General features: G+C 42.0%; 2 protein-coding genes across 3 annotated transcripts in view; one reads left to right on the forward strand and one right to left on the reverse strand.

The window, feature by feature from the left end:
* Nucleotides 1-21,210, reverse strand: part of TP53INP1 (tumor protein p53 inducible nuclear protein 1) — a 34,144-nt gene extending 12,934 nt beyond the window's left edge. The window contains exons 1-3 of the mRNA XM_026060119.1: nucleotides 20,607-21,210; nucleotides 19,898-20,461; nucleotides 111-255 (exon numbers count right to left, since the gene is read on the reverse strand). Coding sequence (XP_025915904.1) covers nucleotides 111-255; nucleotides 19,898-20,054 — 302 coding nt within the window. The 5' untranslated portion in view covers nucleotides 20,055-20,461; nucleotides 20,607-21,210. The remainder of the gene's footprint in view (nucleotides 1-110; nucleotides 256-19,897; nucleotides 20,462-20,606) is intronic.
* The window catches only part of NDUFAF6 (NADH:ubiquinone oxidoreductase complex assembly factor 6), a 19,198-nt gene continuing 18,952 nt past the window's right edge, over nucleotides 21,126-21,371 (forward strand). Inside the window, exon 1 of one of the 2 annotated variants that reach the window (XM_026060125.1) lies at nucleotides 21,126-21,229. The gene's annotated coding sequence lies outside the window, so the exon portion shown is untranslated. The remainder of the gene's footprint in view (nucleotides 21,230-21,371) is intronic. The other variant, XM_026060126.1, reaches the window with a different exon arrangement.

Here is a 21,371-nt window from a genome sequence, read left to right on the forward strand (position 1 = left end):
GCGGCGGTGGCGGTGGCCTCCGTGGCCTCCGGAGGCGGCACCGGGCAGCCGCAGTTGGGGAACGGTCCCCCTTGGGACCTTGCGATGAGGCGGGGCTGCCGGAAACTCACCTGCGCCGGGCGCCTCCCCGATGCGAGCGGTGGCGCAGTTGGTTTAAGCGGCGGCGGGCCCGCGCGAGGGCCCTCAGCGGAGGGGCCGCTCCCGACGTGCCGCCTTCCGCACCGGTGGGTCGGGCGGCTGGGACAAACGCGCCGACTTTCCAAAGTAAAAAAAGGAAAAACAGTCCGTTAAAGTGGTGGTTATACGCTTGATAGCAGGTGGCACTTTGATCACGGATAGCAAAGAATGGAGTTAATTAAACGTGCCAAATGCTAACTGTTAGGCCGAGGAACCTTAGCTGTCTTGTACTGCTTCCAAGCCCAATATCGGAGGCTGCAAACGCTGCAGCCCCAGAAAGCTTGCGAATTAGTTAAGTCACCGAGCCTGTCCCCAGCCCCTCCTTATTTTTCTTCTTGGGGGAAAACACCCAGCAGCAATGAACATTACTGCAGTGTTTCTTTTAAGAGATGAACAGCTAAAAGGAAAGGAAATTCCAAAGCATGAAGTTATAGCACAGGAAAGTTGATTTAGCCACACTGCACATTAGTCTCTTAATATAAACCTTAATGTCTCGCCCTGTCAGTAGTACTCTGGGCTTCAGCCTGCAGTGAGTCCCATCTGAGCAAACATCTGCCCCCCTCTGAAGACCCTGAAATAAATGGGTGATATGTAGCCAAAGGGTGATCTTGCAGGCAACACATCTTAACAATTTGAGATTGTTCAGGGCTTCAGTAGTGCTAAGCAAATTGGTTTCTAACAAACAATAACAACATATTCTACTAAAATACAAGATGTGCAACATAAAGTTGTCACTATAGCAGGAGTCCAGATAAACTTTTAACCTCAGTATTTAATAATTTTTTTACACATTTTTTTTCTCTTGTAAGGACAAACAAAACTTTTCTATGTAAAATAAAAATGAAGAAAGTGTATTTTGGAAAAAGCCTGAAAAATGTCTTCTTGCAGCTGAGAATTGGCTTGAAATGTGTGATTTGACTGAAAAACTGCATAGCTGTTATGATTTGAAATCTTTTTGTACAAACTTCAAATGTCCTGTATTCTATGATACACTTTTCTAGGCTGAACTAACCCTTCCTGAATTATGAGATCAACTTTGTTTTTATAACACTGAACACGATCAAGGAGCATAAACTCATCGTATGTTACACAGAACATTCAATCTGTAAATTTAAAAAAACTTATGAAAAAGCTGACTAAATCTCTGATTTTCAGCAATAATGGTTGCAAGATTAAAGGGTGGGGGAGGGGAGATGTTGGAGACAACACGTGTCTTGTGAATTAAAGATAGGTGAAACAGAAAATTAAATTTAAAGAATAAATGCCCCCAAGGATTTATCTGTATTGCAAAGTTACATTGTGCTAGAACATGTTAATTAAGGCTATACGAAGCACTTAGTGTAGACAAGAACTGTCATGTTTAGCACCTGGGTTACCTTGGGTCAACAACAACAACAAATGTTAAACATATTAGTCTTTGTTTATATTGACTGTTATAGTAAGAATTACATGATAATCAATTAACATAATGTATTTTTCCAGTATAGGCAAGTCCTAGGAAGGCTTGGGTTATATTTGAGATACAGACTCATAATGAAGTTAAAAGGCCAGTGTTTATATTTTTTAAACTCCCCTGAGAAGTAATTAAAGGGATAGAAGCTCTCCTCTTTCTGTAGTGTTGCTCTCAATTTCTTTCCTCTGACTTACCCCTTATTTCTCCTAATTCCCTATCATTGCAAAATGGTGGGAACAATGGATTTCCTTATTCCTACTCTTTCCTCCAAATCACACTGGTGGTGGTAGGAGAGAGGCAGATCTGAAAGCTACCTCTCTTCTCAACCTGGCAACCAGTGTGCTTTTGTTTCAGATCAGAGAAGTACTTAGGCATATGAATGGTTACAAATGAAATAAATTATATGTGTGTACTTAAATACCTGCTGACCAAGAGTCTGGGCATTTCATCCTACACTCACTGAGGTCAATGACAAATTTTCTGGTGATTGCAATGGTGCAAGTTGTGGCCTTAGATGCTTTATTCAAAGTCTTTCAACTCAATTACTCTTTCTGTTGATTCTAATGGTTGTTACATCAGGCCCTTAGACAGCAAAAGAAATGCAGTCAGTTTGGTCTGGGATTTGCTGGACACAAAACCCAACTCGGGAACTGGCCTTCCCTTAAGGAGTTTGACATTTGTACTTGCATTACAAAAAAACATTTCTGAAGCAATCTCAGGAGCAAGTGAACTGTCCATGTTTCCCGGTAATATCTGTAATTGCATGATTTTCAATTACTGGTAGAAGTTAGCAGACAGCCTCTTGTATTTTCTGTGTGCTCAGTGCCAGATAAATGACACAGCTATTGCTTTGGCTGCAAAAATTTCCATGCACTTCCAGAGTACTCTGTGTATCACAGAAATAGTTAATGATTGGATACTGGCACCCCATCGTTTTCAACTGTATTGATTTTTCAAGATCCTAAACATGAATGCAAAGCATGACCTATTGTCAAGGTTCCCACTACAATGAAATACAACTGCAGTATTTAGTAGGCACAATATATGTCTAGCCATGGAGTACAGAAATACTGACAAGATCTGCAAATTACAATGAATGCATTGAGCTTGTAACAAAGAGCTGCCATGTGTCCTGCCTCTTGGAGAGGCCCTATTACTCAGTCATGCCTGTTCAAATGGTAGGTGAGAATGCAGATCTATCTCCACATTTGAAAAGCTGAATAGCAGGAGGGAGACCAACTATAAATAGAAAGTGCACAAATTAAAAAAAAACAACAAAAAACTCCATCTAACCTTTGGAGATTATAGCATTTCCTCCAGACAGAGATAAATAAAAACCCTTTGCAAACAACACGTAACAAACCACTTGATATCATTCTGAGTGATTTGTGTGAACACATCATTCATAGGCAGCATGAAACTGGCATATCTGTCCAGGAGCCTCCAAACCATTAGTCTTTTCTGATAGGTGTGTCACTGCTTTAAGGACAGCGCAGTGCGGCTACTAAAACCAATGCTTCAGTTTAACGTTCAGTTAAAAACTGATGCTCTGAACCTACACATGCTTAAGATCAGGTCTTACGCATTCTCCCACACTACAGACCGCTTCCATCAGACCGTGACAGCAGGTGCTGTGCTGTATAGAAGGATTCTGCATGCTCTCTGCTGTCATACAGGTCTTGATCTATCCTGCTGAAAACAATATACAAAAGTAGCTGAGATTTTTATAATTTAAAAAGTAGCTGAAGTTTATGATTAACCATAATGGAATAATTTTTCTATGAAAAATATACAAGCAGCTGTTCAAAAGATTTCAAGCCTTTCTGTCACACATTTAGGAATAAAAACTCGAAACCTGTTGTTTAAAGGACTTGCAGTCTGCACAGATCCAAAGTTAAAAAGCACAGAGTTTCATATTTGTGTCCTTATACAAAAGTCAATTCCTTTTTTGAAAGTGGACTTTTAGATTTAAACATCAATCTCAATTTAAATGGCCACTTCCTCTTCTGCTTTTCTTCCTTTGACTTTGGTTAGTGCAAAGGTTTCTGCAATATTGGCTTAAAGATATCAGATTGACTGTTCCTGTTGTAAGTCACAACTTATAATTTTTTTTCCTCTCCCAAATATCCAGTTAAAGTTTTGGGTAAGATCAGGCCTTTCAGCTTTTTTATGCAAAACAGGTGTTAGAGACTATATTTCCAGAACATGAACTCAGCAAATACTTGGCAGTTTCAATAATCCAATTCTGACATGAGTGGGATTCTTTTATAATTTGGCAGACTGAGTCCCAAACAGGCAGAAATTACTGGATATGATCCTCCAAGCCATATTGAAAAAGCTGGGGGATCCATTTTTCTGTGGAAGAACTTAAACATCTAAACCAAAATATGTTTTTTGTCATCCTTTTCAGCAAGGAGTTCTTGGTTAGACCTCACAAAACTCTTTTTCTTTAGAAACTGTCAAAGTGTAATTCCTTCTTTTCATTTTGTTAGAGAGCAAAACCAGGTATAATTCTGTCTTCAAATTTTCATTGGCAGGATGCCATTATAAATCATAGCCAGATTATAAAAATAATGGTAAGCTTTAGCCATACTTTGAGCTCTTTTCCTCCACTATGTCAAAATAAAAATCCCCTCAGAGGAATTGGTGCAGATTTTCATGGGCTGAACAACTATTTTTTCTAGAGTGCTTTCAGTGATAGCATCTGAACTGTCAGATCAGGCTGGAGGGCAGAGGGCATCTCAGTAGGCAGTGCTGTGCAGGAGCCAGCAGGCAGACAGAGGCAGATGCCTGTTCTTGTGTCATTCATCATAGGAATGATTTTTCTCCTGAGCCCTGAGGCGCTCATCAAACGTTTTCCATTGGAATTGTCTGTCCTCTTTCATATTTGTCTCTTGTCCTAGCAAAAGTCCAGCATAGTTTCCCTGCTCTTGCCTGAACCTGTCCTCTCCTTCAGCATGCTGTAATAAGAGACCCTATTCATGACTCCAGGTACCACCAAGAATCAATCTCGCTTTATACTTTCATCTTTGCCTTGTGATTTGAGAGGTTTTCCAGAAGCATGCCTCCTGTCTAAGGCATTGAAATGGACTTACTATCCAGGAGAGAAATGACCTGAAAATGTCTGACTTTGGCATTGAACTTACATTTGTTAACTTTATAAAATTCCTACATAGTTCAGATAGTTAATGGGTTATTACTATGGTTATTAAGCTTTCAATTTTTTGTTCTTTATTTCAGTGGTGATCTTAGGATGATGTGAATCTCACAGCCAGTGTATAGGCAGGTGTGCTTGATCCACACTGGGGAATCCACACAGCTTCATGCTCAGTAAAAAGCTGCTTTCAAACACCTACTACAGGTTGATTTTAGGAGGAACTTATCTTGGTGCCATGATTTTTTTTCTTTTGCTGCTTTTATCTTTGTAATGATTGTCAATGTTCAGCGAAGGCATAAGTAGATTTGTCTGTGGCATATCTGTGTTTTAAGTCATGTGGGAATGACAAATGCTGGTGAAGTAATACAAGTGTGCAGAGAGCTTCCTCCTTAAATTGTCAGCTCAAAGCAGGTTTTGTTGTGTGGCTAGCCATACTTAAAACCCTTCTTTGAGTTTTTATGCACAACCACAGAGTCTGCAGACGCACACTGTATGCATCTCTGAGGCATTTTAGTACCAGCGATCCATTTGCTTCCTTCTGGCTTCCCCACCGATTCACATGCTTCCTAAAATAGTGAGCATGATCTTTGTTCTGTTGTGACAAGTTACAAAAGAATTAGCAATATCAGCTTAGCACCAAGTAATACAGATTAGATCATTTAAAAATGTGCTTGGATTTCAATTATAAGACTCCATCCAATCACGAATTACCATTACTTTTGAAAGATCTCAGTCTTCCCCAGTATACAAAGTCACCCATCATGATTCTGAGTTGCATCTCTTTTCAGTCACGGATGTTTCTTGCAAATCCTGAGCCCGGCATTTCTCAACAGAGCTCAGACCAGCCCCAGGAAATAAAAAAAAAGCCAAGTGCTGCTGAGAGAAGATCAAATCATGTCTATTCCAACAGAGCCTGAGGCGATCATAGTGGATAAAAAAGACATGACCTTTCCTGCTTCCAGGTCTCAGACACTGCATGAGTAATAAAACTAATCAATACTTCAGAATGTCCTTTGGCTGACATGCTCAAAGCCAATTTTCACACTTTATATCTACAAACATATTGTGTGTGTGTCTGTGTGTATTTTATAAATATATATACTATACTATGTTATATATAGTTCATACACAGAAGAATTGACTCGGGATCCAAAGCATTCATTGACACGTTCCCTTTCTTGCTTAGGTCACATACAACAAATGCCAGCACTCCCTGCCAGCTGAGCTTTGCTGAATGAATAAATACTGCGGGAGGTCTTGTCTGTTGTGCTAAGCATTTCATGGAAGCCAGGTGCAAGAGTCATCATTGCGTACTGAATCACCGCAGCTGAGAATCGGGTATTACATTCAGCTGGAGAGTTCTTTTCAGTTAGCATTTGAAAACTGGTTATGCACAATAACAAATTAATGAGGTCTCAGTGTCTGCAAGATTTGTGTTAATGAAGCCTCTAGGCAAGAGACAGGTCCTGCAGTATGCCCTTCCAGTCTGGAAAAGTTAGTTTTCACAGCAAGGTATAGCTTCCCTGCATAACACTGTAAGTCCCAGGTGGCAGCCAAGTTTTTAGTAAAATTTGTCAGCCAGATAGTCTTGTCCAGTCATTGCAGCAAGAGATGTGTGGTTCCAGATTTAGCTGTTAACCTGTTGTGTGGCTTTGGGCACACTACATAAGTCTGCCTCAGTTCCTCATATGTAGGATGTGGTCAGACAGTCAGGCACTCCACCGGGATGATGCAAGAGAGTTGTTTGCACCTAACCCTTTTTACTATAGGCTGTCTAAGAACTTTTCAAATGAGTGTAAGTTGCTGGAAAAGCTCTTTGACAATGCAAAGTGAAGCTGTTCCTACAATATGCTTCCAGCGGAGAAAGTTACAGGTACAAGTCAACTCTTAAATCTGTACATCAAAATGGCATTTTCTGGCTATGAGTGACAGTGTAAGAGAATGTGACAGTGATGGTACCCTCTGACTCCAAGCACCTGGTGTTCCTGAGAGTTCAGCCTGAACAGCTAATGTGTTAAGATCTATTTGCCTCATCTGTGCTAGTACTTCAAAACATGCTACCTAATGCATTTAAAAATATATATATCTTTCACCCCACTGTGGTGAAAGTGCTCAAGTATTAGCAGTGTTTTTTTTTTTAAAAAAGATCATGGCAGAAACAGGGCTTTAGAGTGTCTTCCAGGGTTTTTGGAAAAACGTCACGACTATGGTTGTGACAGAGCAAGAAATGTGTTGTAAGAAAAGAGAAAGTTCAAGAGAAGAGCTATAAAAAAGACACTTAAGTTGAAAGAGCTCTTTTTTCTGTGACTGAATTTATAAACATTATCACTCAAATGTCAGTGCTTGAATAATTAAAGTGGTGTAATGAGATGTAATTGCCAGAGCTGCAAGGACAGTAAACATAACTGTACCATTATCAGGACAAGCTGAGATTGCAATGGTGCAACAGGTCAAACAGCTATAATCGTACCACCGTACTTGGAATGGGATAAGTGAAGGGTCCACGTGCAGACTGAACATGAACATGTTGTACCTGAGCTCTGGAACTATAATTAGAACAAAGCTGAAGATTTATAGATCCTAGGCACAAAACAAAACAAAACAAAAGAATATCACACAGCTTAAGGAATTTTGAAAGTAACTCAGAAGAAATGTAAGTTTAATATTCAAGTGATCAGTGTCAAATTAAGTAACTAAGTATCTGGTATTATTAGTGAAAAAATAAGATTCTATTAAAGAATACAAAATGCAAGATTTTATGTGCAGACTGAGGAACAAATGAGTAGGGAGCAGCCCTGTAGAAATGTTCTAGAGGTTGTCTCAGAAAAAGCAAACGTCATATCAAGATGCACAGATATAAATAGAGGCTGCAACGTATATGAAGTAATTCTTCCAGTATTCTCAGTATTGGCAAAACTCAGCTGGGGCTCAGTGAGTCTGGCTTGTGGCACCATGCTGAAGAGAGATACAACACTGATCAGGCTACTTAGGAGAGCAGCACGAATGATCAAAGCTCTAGAAAAACGTGACCAACAAGAAAAGATTGGAAAATGGAGGTGCTTGTTCTAGTAAAGAGAAACCTAACAGAGATATGAGAATAGTCTTGAAAAATAAAGACATTTCAGTTTAATAAGACGTTCCATTGCTGCACAACTAGATTGTGGTTAGACGTTATGAAAAACTTTCTAAAAATAAGGATAGTGAGCTATATCGCCTGGGGATTGTAAATCTTTTTAAAAGGAGATCAGAGAAAATTTAGTCAGGAATGACACAGATAACTCATCCATCTCTAGAGAGTGGGATGATATAGATGACTTCTTGAGATCCCTTTTCATCTTTTTTTCCTAAGATCATTCAAAAGACAAGTGTTTGTTTATTTTAAACACATTTTTTATTCATGCTATTCATTTACTTTTTCATCTTGGAAATGGAAATCAAACTGTTCAGTCTCAGTCAGCATTGATTTCAGGTTTTTCTTGTACTCCATAGCAACACAATGCGGCTGTGTTCAAGTTGCAAAGACTTCAAGACAAAGATTAAAATGATGTTAAAATAATAAATTTGAAGGAACAATCATACTAGTCAAAATAATTATCATTGGCTTTAAATAAAAAGATTCCATTAAAACAAGTCCTTAGTCTTGGGTCTCAGGTAATTTGTGTGATCCTTTTAACACTTCATGCTGTTTGGTCAAAATGTGCAACTTACTGGGAAAAGAGAAGTGGAGTATGGTATAAAAACATTTGGATCTGCTCTGCTCTGGTTTGCTGCAGGGGAAATGGGAGACCTTTTACCATTTCACCACTCTGACAGTGCCTCTGGACACTTGATCTCGCATGCATATCCACTGTCAACAACACAGAGCTACCTGGGTCCATTTGAAACCAAGGAAGTTGCAGGTGGATTTAGCGTCTGCCCGTAGTGATGTGACTGGGCAATCGGGCCCTTAGGTACAAYGAACCTTAGACAAGTTCAGCAACTGAAGCCTCATTCTGCTTCCACTGATGCCTTTGGTACTTTTTGTTTTTTCCATTCCAGTGTTCCTATGGCAGCAGAACAAAACACTTGAAAAACTAACCCTACTGCCTAAATCCTTGGAGCTTTAGACAACGTTTGAATATGTTTCTGTCTTCACGTAGTTTTGGTTATTACTCTGAGAGTATTCTAGCTCGCCTTCAGATTATTTCAACTCCATTACAGTGATCCTTGTTGCAACATGCTGTGGCACTTGCTTCCTGAGTAAGTATCTTACAAAAAGGATAAAGTGACTCTACCTATTATGATTAATATTTTTTGCTTAAATATGGAGGGCACTTYGGCTCCCCTCCGCACAGGTTGCTACAGCAACACATATCTGTAAGGAGTCATTCTTTTAATTGTGTCAATTAGCCTTATATAAGAATATTCCAGTGATCTAAATGTCGTGTAAAGCACAGTCTGAGGTCTGGCTGAAGATGAACCTCAAGCTCCAAACACTGACAAAATTTTTTTAAACTTCCTTCTGTTGTGATTGCCACACTGTGCAAGCATTAGTCATGACTAGCAGGAAGCACTACAGTGTTTTACTAAAGTGTACAGGTCTGCTTATTTCTCAGACAGTAAGAAGCACAAAAGGAGGCTTCTTAAATGCAGCTCTGGAACAGAAGAAACAAAAAGTGATCCTGTATTGTGTTTGCTATGCATTATTTTACAATAAAGACAAACTAAATTATGGGGCAAACCCAGCACATAATGATGCCAGATTAACAATTAATATTTTACAGCAAAATGGTGCCAAATTAATGACTAAGATTTTACAGCTAGACGCTGCTTTTCAAATAAAGTCCATCTGTGAAATACATGTAGATGTACAATTCAACATCAGTGGAAGTACAGCAAACCTCTGATTGACACCTTTGACTGGAGCAATTGGAAAGCTGCAGGGGCATATGGAAACTTTCCAGACAACAGCAGTGCCTTTCTTATATGAGAAAAAACCTTTGCTTCTTTCCACACAATAAAATTAAACAAAGAAGTTTGTACTAACTAGCTGCTTATTTTATTAGCTCTATCCGCCAWGGATTTTTTTTTGCAAGCCAGATCATTATGCGTGAATAACAAACACTTTCTCAAAACTTGGTCTGCTTTAGATAGTTGTCATTAAAATATTAGAACAAGACACTGATTTGCTGTTACATGACGTTACACTGCCACACTTGCCATGTTTTGCTGATGATGTGACTCATCAAAGGAGTTTGCTAGAGACTGGCTATTGTAATGCAATCCAGTTACAGTAATTGCTGCCTGAAACCTCCTGAAACAAAGAAAATGGTATCTTTACGCTCGGACAACTAGGTCTAATTACAGTCTATGGCAGTCATATAATAACATAACTGTCCAAATATAACAGTATGATTCTCCAAATATGTAATTCCATTCATCCAAAATAAATGCAAAAGTTTTAAAAATTAATACATGAACTCTGCAGAGATTCTTGTCCTCTCTTGCAATGGAACTGCAGATGAGGGTGCAAAATTGCTTATTATATAGAATATGGAGCGATGGTCTTTTCAGGTCAATATTTTCAGATTATAGAAAAGTGTAAAAATGGTATGTTGAATAAAAGTATATCTCTTCACCTTATTTGTAACACAGTTACTGGAGGGCCACAAAGTAACTCACAATTGTGTATGAGTTCTCTGAATGGATTAACTCTGAAATTTTTTTATGATAAAAGAATATAATGTCCTATACAGGATAAAAGATGAGAAATGAAGCCCTACACTTATATATGCCAAATACTAGTGACAGCCATATTTAGTAACTGTCTAACTTTAGGATAAAATAAGAATCACCATACTCAGAGTAACTTATTTTATCTTTGCATGAGGCTGCTTAATGCTCAAGTCTTTGGCTGGCAATTAGACTGTGCAGCTGAATGCTTAATATGGGAAATCACAACGCTGAAACACACTCGCTTCCTTTTGTTAAAGAGGGGGTGAGGGAGAGGCAACGTGGGGGCAGGAGGCAACAAGAAGTTCCCCAGCTTAGCATTTCCAGTCCAAGCATTGACCTGCATTGACCTGCCTCCCAGAACTGAAGCTTTGCCATACTGATGCAGAAAGGATTACTTCCCCATGGTTTTTAGTCGTCAATCTTCCAACCTAAAGCTCCTTTCTCCTTTAAGGTTCTCAATAATTCTTCTGTTTCAGCAACCAGAGAATCACCATAAATCACCTTTCTACATGAGCACTTTTCCCCCTTCTGTGCTCTCTAAGGGTGTTTGTCATTGATCTCATTTGCCCTGCAACTCTTTTCACTATTTTAGCTGCATTTAATTAGCAAGACCATTTATAATGCTCAGAATTGAACTCTGGATTGTTTGCAGATTTGAAAACACTTGGTTTTAAAAGGTGTTTTAGAAATGCTTTAGGATGCCACATCACCAGAAAAATCAGGGTAAGTGAAAAGTAGGGCAGCAGCTAGGCATCTCATTTTTCTAGCAAATCTGTACATAACTAGTTATTATGGTTGGCTCACAGGAGGCATTTTCGGGGTGGAATGTTTCTACCTGCCACTGTAGATTTCAGTATTAAACTTCCCATGTACATTTGTACCCTGAAGTCCTCTGCAGAAGATCCTTCCATTTCCTGCTCAAGTGTGCCCCCTCTCCTAGGCCCCCTGGATTTGACAAATTGCTTTGGCCAACCAGAGCTGGGACGGATTCGCTTCAAGAAGTAAGAACGCCACCTGTAAATCAGAAAGGACGGTAACTGCTGAATGATGTGAAGTTTCCCTGCCTGTGATGGCTTGGCTCTGCACTTTCCTCACATGCTCAGGGCCAGGAGAGAAAAAAAAGTCTTGAAACTTGAAAATCAGTTCTGCATTATTCCATGGCTACACGGGTATTTTACTATCTGTCCACTTCCCTGAAGCACTTCATAAGTTACTTCTTCAATTGCGTCCACAGCCAAAATGTCAGCTTCCTTGTTTCCTCTGCTGCTTTGCACAGCGCTTTACATTTCTACTACATCCTACATACCCTACCCAAAGATACTCAACTGCTTTCTATCAGCCCATTGAGGATAGACACTATGATTTACAACTTTCACAGAATGACAGAATGGTTGAGGTTGGAAGGGGCCTCTGGAGATCATCTAGTCCAACTACCCCTGCTCAAAGCAGGGTCACCTAGAGCAGGGTGCTGAGGGCTGCGTCCAGTCAGGTTTTGAATATCTCCAAGGATGGAGACTCCACAACCTGCCTGGGCAACCTGTGCCAGGGTTTGACCACTCTCACAGGAAAAAAGTTTTTTCTTACATTCAAATGGAATTTCCTGTGTTTCAGTTTGTGCCTATTGCCCCTTGGCCTGCCACTGGACACCACTGGGAAGAGTCTGGTTCCATCTTCCTTTCTCCCCCAATCAGTTATTTATATGGATTGATCAGATCCCCCCGAGCCTTCTCTTCTCCAGGCTGAACAGTCCCAGCTCTCTCAGCCTCTCCTTGTACGACAGATGCTCCAAACCCTTCATCATCTTTGTAGCCCTTTGCTGGACGCGCTCCAGTATATCCATGTCTCTCTTGCACTGGGGAGCCCAGCACTGGACCCATCACTCTAGATGTATCTCACCAGGGCTGAGCACAGGGGAAAGATCACCTCCCTCGAGGGTGCATGCTGGCAATGGTCTTCCTAATGCAGCCCAGCAGCCCTTCTTTGCCACAAGGGTGCATTGCTGGTTTATATTCAACTTGTCCACCAGTACCCCTAGAAAAACTGACCTCAAGGAGGTTAAGGCCCTTGTCCATGTCCACAGTGACTGTCACCATATCCTRTATTCTGGCTAATATAACCTATATTCATATTCTGGCTCCTATTTCTGGCAATGGCATTTACAAGTCAAACTTTTTACTGCTTCCGTATACACCACAGATGCTAACTCTGATACTCAGAGTACTGCAGAATATAGTATAGAGGCACCCATGTAGGCTCCTGAGGCACTATGGCACTATGGCACTTGCTCTAGTCACACACATTTTAAAAAGACTGTGGAGAGGATACAGGGTTTCCTGGGGTTGGTCCCTGAGGTGGGTAAGGGATACTGATGTGCAGGAGATGCTACGACTTCCAGCTGTACCAAGAYAATGGCACTTATAGCCATGCACAGAAACAGGATCTTGGGTGTATTTTTCCTCACAAAATCTTGGGCACTTACAGATCCTCAGATCAGCCAGCAGGGCCTGACTGTTCCATTAAACTTGGCTGCCTGTTTTCCGCCCAGTCTTTACTTTAGGCAATGATATTCCTTTCTGAAACTGGGCTCAGTTCCTCACAGGTCACACAAGGTGTTTCTAGCCTGTCACATTGGTCTGCCCCATTCCACACCATGATCCTGTTCTTTCAACCACACACATGGACATTCATGTTTGCATCTGTTATCCCCCTAGGTGAGGAAAGAAAACCCAAGCACAGGCCAGAGAACAGCATGTCCTCCTGTCCTGTCCCTACATTGTTCCTGGTCTGAACTGTACAAAATTGTCCAGTTCTTCAAGGATATTCCAGCTGGGTTGGCCACCTTGCACCCTTCTACACCTTCCTGCCAATTCCCAGTACTCACACATCCCACCCCTGGCAGCGGAAACACATCTCTTGGCAGAAATGTAGGTAGTCAGCAGCAGGTCTAAGCTGGCTTTGTAAGAAGAAGTGAACAGTGTTGGTGAAAGGCCGCTCTGTAACGGCTGGTGTGCCATCCAGTGCAGTGCTTTCCTTGAGCTCATCCTCCAAGAACAGGGTCAGCAAAGGAATTGTCATAGTTTGGGCATCTACTTAGCGAAACAGCCAAGTCTGGCGTTGGGATGCAGGTACCTCAGTATGTTGGGACCAGCCAATAGCGCAGTATGCCCAGACATTACCAAGAACTGCTTGGCTTGCTATCTTTGAGTGAACGATGCTTCTTGAGGCAATCCGGTGTGGACTTTGTTAAGCAGGAGACCCAGAAAAGGGAGTGGGACAAGCTGCTACTTAGGSAAAGTTTTTTTTCCCTCTGCAAGCTATACCTCTGGCTCCTGAAGCCAGCTGCTGCTTAAAGACTAAGGAATCAAGGGGCAGGCTACACCCACACGCCGTAGCTTAGGCTACAAGTGCCATGGCTAGGGGTAAAAACACTTTTTCAGAGGGGAAGGCATGAGAACACATGAGAAGACCTGAAATACCTTAGCTCCTGCCAAGAAGACCAATCAGCAGGATAAGTCTTTCATATATATATGGATGGATGGATATGTGAATATATATATATTTATACATATATTTATGCATATAAACAAAAATTTACTTGACATACAATTTTTTAGGCTTTTGTTTGAAAAATATAAAAGGTATGTAAAGCTGAAGTGCTGTGCTCTCTTTCAAAACGAAACTTGTAGGGTTTGGAGCACTCTCCTGCTAAGCAGCTGACTAAGACCTGCTCTGCCTGGGACTACCCAATACTTGCATGAGGGAGTGGGATGAAGAAAGAGGAGAGAGGAGAAGGGGTTAGTTTCATACCATGAGCAGGGAAAGGGGCTGCCACTGAGAGGCAAAGAGCAAAAGACAAGGTGGAATCGGTGTCTGTGCCCTGGCAGATCTGTAACTTTTGGACAGGTTGCTGCTAGCTTTTGGTTACATATGAGCTTCCAAAGTATTGTCTCATCCCCAGAGACTGGCACACTGCCTGGCTGTGAGAAGGTGGCTGCAACACCCAAGGAATCCCCATTGTATAAGGAAATATTTTTCTGAGTTCTTTCAGAAGCTTTTCAGGGCCTTGGAGGCAGCAATGGTGTTTGGGATGCTGTGTTACTGCCAGCAAATCAGCAATGTTTTGGTCAGCTGCCTGGCAGCACACTCAGCCCTGCAGGAGTTTGGAGCCTGGTTCAAGCTCCTGGACAGGTCAGGGGCTAGGCTGCACTGACCATAATGACGACGCATCCCCTCAGGCCACCAGTTTTTTAAAGTGCAGAAGAAAGAGGTTCTTGGCTTGTGTCTAGTGGAATATATCCAAGTGTCAAAAAACATGGCCGTCACTCTGGCTGTCTGCCAGAGTAACCAGTTTATGAATTATCCTCAGTGACAGACATGGCTCAAGCAGATCAGGGTGCGGTATCTCTCAGTTCTTATAGACACAGACCATATATGGCACAAAGAACACAGGGATATGTGTCCTATCTGTGTCTCTTGCTTTGGCAAAATGGCATTGGGTGAACTCCCTTATAGCTCAAGGTCCAGGAAAGGGAGAGATTTATGATGTCAAGCTCTTCCCTTTACCTTGCTCTAACATACAAAGCAGCAAGCGGGGGCATGTCTGTGCAGGGAGTGCAAGGCAGAGGATGAAGAGTAGTACAGGGAGTGCCTATTCCTGGCAACACCAAGCACTGCTGGTAGCCGAGGTGTAAGCAGGCCTGGTGGGACAGGTCTCACACCATCCTGTGTCCCCAATAATATTCAGTATTGATGAGTCCTGCACAYTCCAACCACCTTGAGATTTCAACACTACAGATGCAAATCAGTTAAAATCACTTGGCCCAGGGACCATGAAGTGTCAATCACTCTCAGATGTGACCATCACAGACAGTATGTATGTTGCCACAGGGACTTAGTGACATGGACGGGGACAAGACTTCAGAATCCAAGCTCCTGGCCTTGTGCTGTAATTACTCAGTAGTGCTCCCTCTTGCAAGATCCTAAAAAAGCACAGGAAAATGTAGAGATCTCAGTAAAACATAACAAGCTCCTGGAACAAGTTGTTCTCCCTTACTGTTGCCTCTCCACTGAAATGCCTCAGGATGCTCACCTTGCCATATCTGCTATGTCATTTCTTTCCAGACTTCTCAGGGACAGGTCATAGTGATGTAGTTTCCCATTATTCACCTTTTCTCTCTTCAGCTAGTACTAGCCTGGTTTGCAGGGGTCCAAGCAAAAACATGTACACAAGAGCAGCGTTCACAACAAATATATCTGCCTCCAACACAGCAGTCACAACATTTATCTCTATTTTGGCTCTGATAAAAAAACATTCACTTTGTGGATTCCGTTGAAATGCTTGTTATATTTGCAACTAACTTCATCTGCATGCCAAAAATGAGTTTGTACACCCCCAGCTTCCTCTTTCTCTCATCTCCCTCCCAACAACTTCACAAAAATTTCAAACAAGAAAAGGTTGGCAACTTGTTGAAAGAACACAAAGACCTTGTCCTTGCTAGCCAGAGAAGCAGCACTGGTACCTGTCCATCAAGAACTCGTGGCTTTTCAGTTTGCATGTTTTTTGCTAACAGTGTTTATCCAGGTAGCACAGGTGGGGCGTATCATTTGGCAAACTTGCCTGTAAGCTTTTTACAACAAAGATAATAACAGGTGCAAGATAAGGGACACATATAAAAACAGAGTTCATTACAAATACATTTGCATCCAAAGCAGCAGCAGCAGGACTTGGCTCTGCTTTATCTTAAAAGCATACACTTTCTGAATTCCATTCAAATACTCACTGTATTTGCATCTGATATTGTATGCATGTCACCCCAGGCAACAAAATGGAACCAAAACAGTGTTCGCGTGGGCCTATGCTTCTGCACAAGGGCAGCTAGATAAACGATCCCCTCCCACGACAACACTGAGTTTTTAGGATGACTCTTGAAAAACTAGGGTCAAAATTTTGTAGCAAGTTCATTGTCCCCACAGAGAGCTGGATTTTCAAATAAATTCTTTAGAGAAGGCTTCTTAACTCTGAAAACCTCATTTTGATGTCAAAGTGGAAGCTGGGCAGTTATGATGTCTAAGCCCTTGAAAATTTGGCCCCAAATCTACTTCTGCCTGTTCCCGTGTTCAGGGAATGTGGCAAAGCTGTGGAGAGGTGCCTGGTCAGAGAGGGTCAGTAATCTTCAAGTAGTAGAGAGACTAAGGTTAATCAGGGTGATACAAGGGCTGCCATTACATCTTTTCTTTGAATTATGCTCTGGAGAAGTCCTATTTTACTCCACTAGCTATGAAGAAATAAGAGACTATCCTAAAACATTAGGTAACAAAAGTTGCGTGACCTGAATACCCTCTGTTTCACTAACACTAACAAGTTTCCAGTCTGAATCAGGAATGATTGAAAGTGGATAATATCTGGCCTTTACTTGATGGCCTATGTAAAGGGAGTTGACAGACCCACCCACTTCACTGGGGGTAAGGGTCAACCTCACATAAAATCACAGAAGGCTTGAGAATACCTGAAGAGCAGCAATTCCTGTTGAGTGCATTGGAGGGTGCTCACAGTTGCCAAAGGTATTGGTGGATATGGAAAAAAGAGCTGTATCCTTTCACTCTGAGGACAGTCACTCCAGCTCAGTCCTGTAGCACACGGCCAAGGAAGCGCATAGAGGTCCTCACGCTTCACAAATCACTGAGACCTTTGCTTTCTATTGCCATTAGGATAGCACCTTTTACAACTATGTGGGCTTGAAACTGGGGAGTGAAAGAGCAAAATGGTAGTAAGAAATAAAGGAAAGCGTCTGAGCACATATCTACAGGCAAAACTACAAAAAAAAAAAAAAAAAAACAACCCAAACCAAAACCAACAAATGCAGCAGCAACAAAGACAAAACCCCTTCACTGCAACATCCTTTTGGAACTTTCTATCTACTTTGTAATTAAAGACCTAGATGTCTAAACCATGTAAAATGGGAAAACTGTGCTTTAAAGTATCCCGGTGCACCACATGCATTAATGTATTATTTGTGGCCAGGAGTGAAACTATTGCAGTTAGTCATGTTTTGTTAGTGTACTCCTTTTAACAAAACTTTTGGTTTAATATTTTTAGTAGTCCAGGTAAAAATAACTGCATATGCCTGTATACTTTGGAATGGAACTGGATAGGAAATACTATTGTTACTACACAAAGGTATTTTCTTAATTTTTTCATACTGGAATGAATCCAGAATTATTCAGAAGAGAAAAATGAGAGAGGAAGAAGGAATATATCTTGCCCATATGAGTAGAGCCAATAGACCTATCAGATCATAGTTCAAATTTCTGCTCTTGCCATTACAGATTAGGGGTCCTGGTGTCAGTCTCCCTCTCCCAATGAATACCTTATCCTCTAGGCTCTTGGGTATTCTAAGGTGCATCTCTCTCTCTCTCTCCTGTTCTCTTCTGTATGAAATTTTTTTGGGGCAAGCACTGGAATATAAGTAAACCTCCTATATTCCAGACTTTGTGTTTGGCTATCACAGGATAGCTGAGGGTCTCTTTTTCTCATTTATATGTTGACAAGAAATATCACCTGGTCAAAACTAGTCTGGATGTTTTTACAAGGGTTGGCTATAAATGATCAGTATTTTCTGACAGAAAACACTTTTTTTTGCCCCCAGAAATTCTGTGTTAGAACAATTGTATTGTAACTGAATTATTCCTACTGAGACCAGCCATTGCTGTCACTAGAAATTCAGCCCTGAGAATTAAGTTTTATCCAAGGAGTAAGTTTGACAAAATACTTTAGAAAGTAGGAATCAGAGACAATTATCTTTCAGCTTTTGAGAGAGATACTAGAAAAAGTGATGAAATGAGCTCTTTAACACAATGATACACCAAAAAAAGTTTGTAGAAGCCTCTTACCGTGCTTAAATATTCATGTACAGTGTTAAAAATAACTCAGTAAAACATTAAATAAAATCACCATTTTCACTGCAGTGGCAACACGAAAGGCTAACTTATTAGAATCAATACAGACTTGAAGAAGCTTTTTCAATTATTATACATGATATGTGAAGTATTTGCTTAAAGAAAAAAACTGTAGTTTAATGAGAACATTAAAGGTACAGAACAGTAAGAAACAAATGTCAGTGCACTGAGAACGAGGTCAGGATTGTTGCTTTTTATGCAACACCTAGTTTATTCTTTTCTTACTAAGGGTTTAAATCAGTTTAACACCATTTTGGTTCATTCTGAGATTAACAAAAGTTAATATTTTATAAGATTTATTTATAATACTCTTGAGGTTTAGAGTATGTTTATGTAACCCTTCTGCCAGGAATTGGCAGCAGCTGAAAGAGCTGGATTCATTTATCTAGGGGTTCTCTGTGAAAACCTAAACAACTGCAGTTTCAGCCTCCACCCAGAAACCTGCCAAAGCTAAATGACCTCCTTTGGGTGCCTTGACAAACAATAAATCCTGCTCGAGTCATAGCAAGGTTTAAAACAAGGTCCAGAATTTTAAGACAAAGAGAACTTTAGAGATGAGAGAAAGGGAAGAAGAAAGACTCAGGATAAACCCGCAAGAGCCATGAATCAATTAAATAAACAACGCTTAAGTGATATTCCTAGCCTCCCTCTCCTCCTTTTTTCTGAGTCGTCTTGGCATGGCACAAAATAAAGGTCTGCTCTCGTTTCCAAACAGATGTCTTACAACTTGACTGCTGCTCCTCACTCAAAACTTCTCCCATATTTACGGTGTGGTTTCATGTTACAGCGAGGCTGATGAACATAGATGTATCATGGTCCACAAACAGGGGGATCCTGCTGCCCCTCCAGCTCATAGCCCCTTGCTGATGCTCACGCCCGGTGCTGGCTCTGATGCTCCTCGGCCCACACAGTGAACTGATTCAGAGCACCAAACTGGCAGGAAACTAACTCAGGAAAATTGAAAGAGAACATTGAATGTTTTTTTTTCTGGTTTAACTCCTTGAATCTGCTCACCATGCTATAAAATGAAGGTCAGAGCTGGCACCAGGAAGGAGAATGGCAAGGCTGGGGATGGAAAGTCGGACTGCTGCTTGCAGTAATAACTAGCCAATAAGTTGGGTTGGCTTAGCATTAAGATGAAACAGCTCTTAAACATGGTGGTACTTTTATATTAATTTGTTGGCTTATCCCGATGTAGGCCAAACTTTGAGGAAGCACAGCTACTCCACCTGCGACTACAGAACTAACATAACTCTTCTGTGGTGCACATACAAGTTAGTTTTGCTTCCATCCTACAAACCTTCCAATACTTTTCCAACTTTTCCCTGAGGTACCTGGAAAGAACAGACTTTCTCCAGCGATCACTGGAAAAGAGTAATAAAGTGAATCAGTTTACTGCAGTAAACAAGCTCCCAAAGAGAAGCGTTAGGTGTACTCACAGGGGAGAACGTGAATCCGTGCGCGGTCGCTCAGATGCTCCTTCTGCAGCGTGGGCGCTTTCTGCTCAGCTAACCCAACTTGAGTCGAATTTCCTCTGCTGAAGACCGTTTGCAGTAAGGGTGCAGAAAGGGTGAGAGGAAGCGGTCTGCAGAGCATATCAGGAGGCCCTGGTAGCTGACTTACAGCCCTTTCGCACGGCTGTATGTGGCTGAGGTGCCAGCTGTGTCCCCCAGCAAGTACCTCAGAGCTTGTAAGATTTTTCCAACCATACCAGCTGGCTGACTGAGTATGTTAGGTCTCCCTTCAAGACTTGCCTCTTATATTCTCATGTCACAACGGCTTAGGCCTTACTGATGCATTATTCTCTGTAGCGGGTTCCCTTGCAGAGCAGTGGTCTATGTAAGGCTATTACTGTGTAGTGTCTAACAAAAGCAAGCGTTTGGGACTGCTGCCTTAAGACAACAATTTTTCTTGCAGAGTTCTCTAAATAAACTCTGGCCAGATTATACAGCATGAAGAGTATCTCATCCAAGATGAGGAACCAGAGACTGCCTGTTGCAAAACTGAAACAAAAAGTTCTGCTGAACACAGAGCCCTTGGGTCGGCTGTGACGCCCCGGCAGAATCGTGCTGTCCCACAGCAAACCAGCCCCGAGCCTCGTGGCTCCTGAGCTGGAGCCGCAGCCCCGCGGCCTGCTCCGTAACCCACCTGCATCACGTTGTCAGAAGGAGCAAGAGATGCTGTAGTTCAGATTCCTCAGATTTTGGGGTGCCCAGYTTAAAATCCCAAGCATCTAATTTTCAAAAGAGCAGGGGTCTTAGGTTAAGCTGATGACGACTGTGCCTACCTTCGGCGCGCAGGTAAACTGAGGCAGGGGATCGCACAAAGGAAGCCATTTGCAGGACAACAAAAGGCTTCATGGCTTCTCCAAAACGCTGGATCTAAATCGCGTACTCTTGAGTGCCATCTACTGGTATTTTTTCTATTGAATGTTTACACCACACTTGATTGCGACTTTTCAGTGTTTTCTCAGGAAACCTCTGAGCTGCGTAACCTAAACACAGTCTCGTTTCCAGCACCTCGCAGGCGCAGCGGAAGCTGTGTGCCCCGCCAGGCCCGGGCTGCCCACGGCCCGGCAGGGCCCCGCGCCCGGCCCCGGGATGCCGCCAGGGCACCCGCGCGATGCAGGAGGCAGGGAATTCGGTCAATTAATCCCCTCAAGAAAGGGTGTTCCCAGCACAGCCCTCTCACGGCCAGCAAGGGCTGTTTGTGAAGCCTGCCTGCCTGACCTCCCCCTCACCAGGTGGCGTGGGTAACAGTACGTGTGTGAGGTGAGGCTAATAAAGGATATTTTCCCTAAAAAAAGTATATTCTAGAAAGGCCGTTTCCCCTACAAAGGCTGCCTCCCTGAGCCGGCGGGGAGGGGCCGGGGGGGAGGCAGCCCGACGGCGGGCGAGCATCGCCGCAGCGCCC

The sequence above is a fragment of the Apteryx rowi genome, unplaced genomic scaffold (assembly GCF_003343035.1).
Source record: "Apteryx rowi isolate R43461 unplaced genomic scaffold, aptRow1 scaffold_165, whole genome shotgun sequence".
NCBI classification, from domain to species: Eukaryota; Metazoa; Chordata; class Aves; order Apterygiformes; family Apterygidae; genus Apteryx; species Apteryx rowi.